The sequence below is a fragment of the Salvelinus sp. IW2-2015 genome, unplaced genomic scaffold, assembly GCF_002910315.2.
Source record: "Salvelinus sp. IW2-2015 unplaced genomic scaffold, ASM291031v2 Un_scaffold5259, whole genome shotgun sequence".
In the NCBI taxonomy this organism is placed as follows: Eukaryota; Metazoa; Chordata; class Actinopteri; order Salmoniformes; family Salmonidae; genus Salvelinus; species Salvelinus sp. IW2-2015.
The window spans coordinates 1-6,372 of NW_019946524.1; the positions used below are offsets into that span (position 1 = coordinate 1).

At 44.4% G+C, this 6,372-nt stretch overlaps 1 protein-coding gene across 1 annotated transcript in view; it reads right to left on the bottom strand.

The window, feature by feature from the left end:
* Positions 1 to 855: 855 nt before the first annotated feature.
* LOC112078101 (G protein-coupled receptor 137Ba-like) overlaps positions 856 to 6,372 on the bottom strand; it is a 14,781-nt gene continuing 9,264 nt past the window's right edge. The window contains 4 exon segments of the mRNA XM_024144437.2: positions 856 to 918; positions 921 to 1,022; positions 2,394 to 2,616; positions 4,981 to 5,030. Coding sequence (XP_024000205.2) covers positions 871 to 918; positions 921 to 1,022; positions 2,394 to 2,616; positions 4,981 to 5,030 — 423 coding nt within the window. The 3' untranslated portion in view covers positions 856 to 870.

Here is a 6,372-nt window from a genome sequence, read left to right on the forward strand (position 1 = left end):
ACGATATGGTCCTTAACTAGCCTTCAAACTTCATGATGACTGAAGGTGACAGTCATTTAGTTAAGTTACCTTCACTTTATTGGGTACAGGAACAATGGTGGCCATCTTGAAGCATGTGGGACAGCAGACTGGACAGGGAGAGATGTTGAAGCATGTGGGACAGCAGACTGGGACAGGGAGAGATGTTGAAGGATGTGGGGACAGCAGACTGGGACAGGGAGAGATGTTGAAGGATGTGGGGACAGCAGACTGGGACAGGGAGAGATGTTGAAGGATGGGGGACAACAGACTGGGACAGGGAGAGATGTTGAAGGATGTGGGACAGCAGACTGGGACAGGGAGAGATGTTGAAGGATGTGGGACAACAGACTGGGACAGGGAGAGATGTTGAAGGATGTGGGACAGCAGACTGGGACAGAGAGATGTTGAAGGATGTGGGGACAGCAGACTGGGACAGGGAGAGATGTTGAAGGATGTGGGGACAACAGACTGGGACAGGGAGAGATGTTGAAGGATGTGGGGACAGCAGACTGGGACAGGAATATGTCTGTAAACCCTCCAGCCAGCTGGTCTGCACCTGCTCTGAGTATGAGGCTTAGGATGCCGTCTGGGCCGGCAGCGAGGGTTAACACGCTTAAATGACTTATCACCTCTTATCCAGAGCGACTTACATGAGCAATGAGGGTTAAGTGCCTTGCTCAAGGGCACATCAACAGATTTTTCACGTCGTCTGCTCAGGGATTCAAACCAACGTCCTTTCGGTTGTTATCAGCTAGACTTCCTTCAACCTTGATTAGAGGAATTACGTGTCGTGACAAAAATGTGCACCTTTTTGGTCCCCAGAACCAGGAAAGACACTGCCGTACAGTATTACCTGGTCAGAAACGTTGACCAGTCGTAGTCGAAGGAGTTGATCTCTTAACGTTGGTGAGGGCCAGAACCAGCAGGTTGTAACAGGCTCTGGATGTGTATAGCAGGGTGACTGTGGCTCCTATAGCTGTCACCTGGCACAACGAGGTTCCCTGGGAAAGAAAACACACTGTCTCAGATAGCAGTAGATTTAGCTATTGTGTGGACCATACAACCGGGTCCCAGATCTGTTTGTGTTGTCCTGACAATCTCCTATGGTCCTCAACGAGTAGGCAAGACAGTACCAACGAATCTGGAACCCAGGTTAGCGAAGCTAGTACACGTCAGTTACAAAATAACTACCCAGCCGTGCCATTTGATTCTCGATGCTCACACAGCCGTGCCATTTGATTCTCGATGCTCACACAGCCGTGCCATTTGAATCTCGATGCTCACACAGCCGTGCCATTTGATTCTCGATGCTCACACAGCCGTGCCATTTGATTCTCGATGCTCACACAGCCGTGCCATTTGATTCTCATGCTCACACAGCCGTGCCATTTGATTCTCGATGCTCACAGAGCCGTGCCATTTTGATTCTCGATGCTCACACAGCCGTGCCATTGATTCTCGATGCTCACACAGCCGTGCCATTTGATTCTCGATGCTCACACAGCCGTGCCATTTGATTCCGATGCTCACACAGCCGTGCCATTTGATTCTCGATGCTCACCCAGCCGTGCCGTTTGATTCTCGATGCTCACACGCCGTGCCTACAGCAGCACACTCAGCAGGGCTAAGGGCAGGCACTCATCATGTGTAAGCAACTCAGGAATCTCTCTCAATTCAATTCAATTCAATTCAAGGGGCTTTATTGTCACGGGAAACATATGTTAACATTGCCAAAGCAAGTGAAATAGATAATAAACAAAAGTGCAAATAAACAATAAAAATGAACAGTAAATATTACACTCACAGAAGTTCCAAAAGAATAAAGACATTTCAAATGTCATATTATGTCTAGATACAGTGTTGTAACGATGTACAAATGGTTAAAGTACACAAGGGAAAATAAATAAGCATAAATATGGGTTGTATTTACAATGGTGTTTGTTCTTCACTGGTTGCCCTTTTCTTGTGGCAAAAGGTCACAAATCTTGCTGCTGTGACGTCACACTGTGTTTCACTGTGTATAACGCTACACCCGCAATAACATCTACTAAACACGTGTATGTGACCAATAACATTTGATTTGATTTGAAAATAGTATTTTAAATAGTCTTTAAATAAATACTATTTTGTTTTTACAAATACGTAACCGTTCAAATACTCAAATAAAAGTACTTGTTTTGGGATGTGTATTTAGAAATACTCAAATACACACAAAACAAGTATTATGATTACCAGATACTCAAATACACACAAAACAAGTATTTTAAATACAGGATACCCAAACAAAGACAAAACAAGTATTTTAAATACCAGATACTCAAATCCACATGTATTTAAACCAAGGGTTGTTGTTGTGTGTGTACATCTCTTACCTTGGACTCCAGGTAGATATTAGCCAGGGACATCTTTGCGATCTTGTAGAGGCAGATGGAGAGGGAGATGGCACACAGGACAAACAGCGTATCGTTGATGGCTACTCTGATCAGTACAATGGTCTGGGCCTTTGTGCTGCTCATCCTCACTAGCAGGGCGCAGGTCAGGTTTACTACCAGGAAGACCATACTGATGGACAGGAAGAGGAGGTACAGGGGTAACCTGGGGGACAGAAAGTAACATTGTTAGAGGTCAGAGGTCAAAGGTGAAGGATGGGTGTAGAGGTCACAATCAATCAATCAAATTGATTGATATTGCCCTTTTGCATCAGGAGTTGTCACCAAACGCTTTACAGTAACCTCCAAAGAGGAAGCAGTTCAGAAGACAGTGGGACTATAGAGTATAGAACAGTTCAGAAGACAGAGGACAGTGGGACTATAGAGTATAGAACAGTTCAGAAGACAGAGGACAGTGGGACTATAGAGTATAGAACAGTTCAGAAGACAGAGGACAGTGGGACTATAGAGTATAGAACAGTTCAGAAGACAGAGGACAAGTGGGACTATAGAGTATAGAACAGTTCAGAAGACAGAGGACAGTGGGACTATAGAGTATAGAACAGTTCAGAAGACAGAGGACAGTGGGACTATAGAGTATAGAACAGTACAGTTCAGAAGACAGAGGACAGTGGGACTATAGAGTATAGAACAGTTCAGAAGACAGAGGACGTGGGACTATAGAGTAATAACAGTTCAGAAGACAGGAGGGACTATAGAGTATAGAACAGTTCAGTAGACAGAGGACAGTGGGACTATAGAGTATAGAACAGTTCAGAAGACAGTGGACAGTGGGACTATAGAGTATAGAACAGTTCAGAAGACAGAGACAGTGGGACTATAGAGTATAGACCAGTTCAGAAGACAGAGGACAGTGGACTATAGAGTTTAGAACAGTTCAGAAGACAGAGGACAGTGGGACTATAGAGTATAGAACAGTTCAAAAGACAGAGGACAGTGGGACTATAGAGTATAGACCAGTTCAGAAGACAGAGGACAGTGGGACTATAGAGTATAGAACAGTTCAGAAGACAGAGGACAGTGGGACTATAGAGTATAGAACAGTTCAGAAGACAGTGGGACTATAGAGTATAGAACAGTTCAGAAGACAGAGGACAGTGGGACTATAGAGTATAGAACAGTTCAGAAGACAGAGGACAGTGGGACTATAGAGTATAGAACAGTTCAGAAGACAGAGGACAGTGGGACTATAGAGTATAGAACAGTACAGTTCTACATTACCAAACAGCTCTGCATCAATATTGATACACTACATGACCAAAAGTATGTGGACACCTGCTCGTCGAACATCTCATTCCAAAATCATAGGCCTTAATATGGAGTTGGTTCCCCCCTTTGCTCCTATAACAGCCTCCACTCTTCTGGGAAGGCTTTCCACTACATGTGGAACATTGCTTGCGGGACTTGCTTCCATTCAGCCACAAGAGCATTAGTAACGTTGGGCGATTAGGCCTGGCTCGCAGTCAACGTTCCTATTCTTACCAAAGAGGTTCAATAGGGTGTAGGTCAGGGCTCTGTGTAGGCCAGTCAAGTTCTTCCACACCGATCTCAACTAACCATTTCTGTATAGACCTCGCTTCGTGCACGGGGCATTGTCATGCTGAAACAGGAAAGGCCTTCCCCAAACTGTTAACACAAAGTTGGAAGCACAGAATCGTCTAGAATATCATTGTATGTTGTAGCGTTAAGATTTCCCTTCACTGGAACTAAGGAGCCGAACCATGAAAAACAGCCCCAGACCATTATTCCTCCTCCACCAAACTTTACAGTTGGCACTATGCATGTGAGCAGGTTGCGTTCTCCTGGCATCTGCCAACCACATATTTGTCTGTCGGACTGCCAGATACTATTCAGTATTTAGAGGGGGTGTCCACATACTATTCAGTAATTTAGAGGGGGTCCACATACTATCCAGTAATTTAGAGGGGGTGTCCACATACTATCCAGTAATAGAGGGGTGTCCACATACTATCCAGTAATTTAGAGGGGGTGTCCACATACTATCGTAATTTAGAGGGTGTTCCACATACTATCCAGTAATTTAGAGGGGGTGTCCACATACTATCCAGTAATTTAGAGGGGGTGTCCACATACTATCCAGTAATTTAGAGGGGGTGTCCACATACTATCCAGTAATTTAGAGGGGGTGTCCACATACTATCCAGTAATTTAGAGGGGGTGTCCACATACTATCCAGTAATTTAGAGGGTGTCCACATACTATCAGTAATTAGAGGGGGTGTCCACATACTATCCAGTAATTTAGAGGGGGTGTCCACATACTATCCAGTAATTTAGAGGGGGTGTCCACATACTATCCAGTAATTTAGGGGGTGTCCACATACTATCCAGTAATAGAGGGGTGTCCACATACTATCCAGTAATTTAGAGGGGTGTCCACATACTATCCAGTAATTTAGAGGGGTGTCCACATACTTTAGTATATAAAGTGTAGTTAGGATGGAACATTATTGTATGTTGAATGGTGCTTAGTGTTTATTAAATGGTACCTGTATTTCAGAAGCTCTGGTGCATATTTCGATTTTGCCTTGAACACAACCTGTAGAAAAGACAAATGTCCTTTAAAACCTCCTATATATTCTACCGTATCACATGTTCTGTGTTTCTCTGTTGAAAGGGTTGAACAGACAAGGCTTTCTCACTTCTGTTTTCTCTCTGTCCGAAAGACACCAAACTTTCCTTAGAAACCTCTGGGTTCAGAATAGCTGAGTTCAGAGAAGTAGAATGGCCGTAAGCTACAGTTGCTAGGCGACATCTGACTGACATCTGCTGGGTCCACTGACAGACATCAAATCAAATCAAATGTTATTATATAGCCCTTCTTACATCAGCTGATATCTCAAAGTGCTGTACAGAACCCCAGCCTAAAACCCAAACAGTAAGCAATGCAGGTGTAGAAGCAGATACACCAGACATCTGCTGGGTCCACTGACAGACATCTGCTGGGTCCACTGACAGACATCTGCTGGGTCCACTGACTGATACAAGCAATGCTTCTGTTGTAGGAGTGAGACATGTTTCCTAGTCTTCAAACTACCTCTCTTTCTATCCACCAAGCATCTCATCCCAACTTCTCTTTCTATCCCACAAGCATCTCATCCCAACTCTCTTTCTATCCCACCAACATCTCATCCCAACTCTCTTTCTATCCCACCAAACACTTCATCCCAACTCTCTTTCTATCCCACCAAACATCTCATCCCAACTCTCTTTCTATCACCACCATCTCATCCTCTCTCTACCACAAACATCTCATCCCAACTCTCTTTCTATCCCACCAACAATCTCATCCAACTCTCTTTCTATCCACAAGCATCTCATCCCAACTCTCTTTTCTATCCCACCAAACATCTCATCCCAACTCTCTTTTCTATCCCACCAAACATCTCATCCCAACTCTCTTTCTATCCCACCAAGCATCTCATCCAACTCTCTTTCTATCCCACCAAACATCTCATCCCAACTCTCTTTCTATCCCACCAAACATCTCATCCCAACTCTCTTTCTATCCCACCAAACATCTCATCCCAACTCTCTTTTCCTTCCACCAAGCATCTCATCCCAACTCTCTTTCTCTCCACCAAACATCTCATCCCAACTCTCTTTCTATCCACCAAACATCTCATCCCAACTCTTCTTTTCTACCCACCAAACATCTCATCCAACTCTCTTTCTATCCCACCAAACATCTCATCCCAACTCTCTCTTCCCACCAAGCATCTCATCCCAACTCTCTTTCTCTCCCACCAAACATTCTCATCCCAACTCTCTTTCATCCCCCAAGCATCTCATCCCAACTCTCCTTTCTTATCCCACCAAGCATCTCATCCCAACTCTCTTTCTATCCCACCAAGCATTCTCCATGCCCAACTCTTTCTATC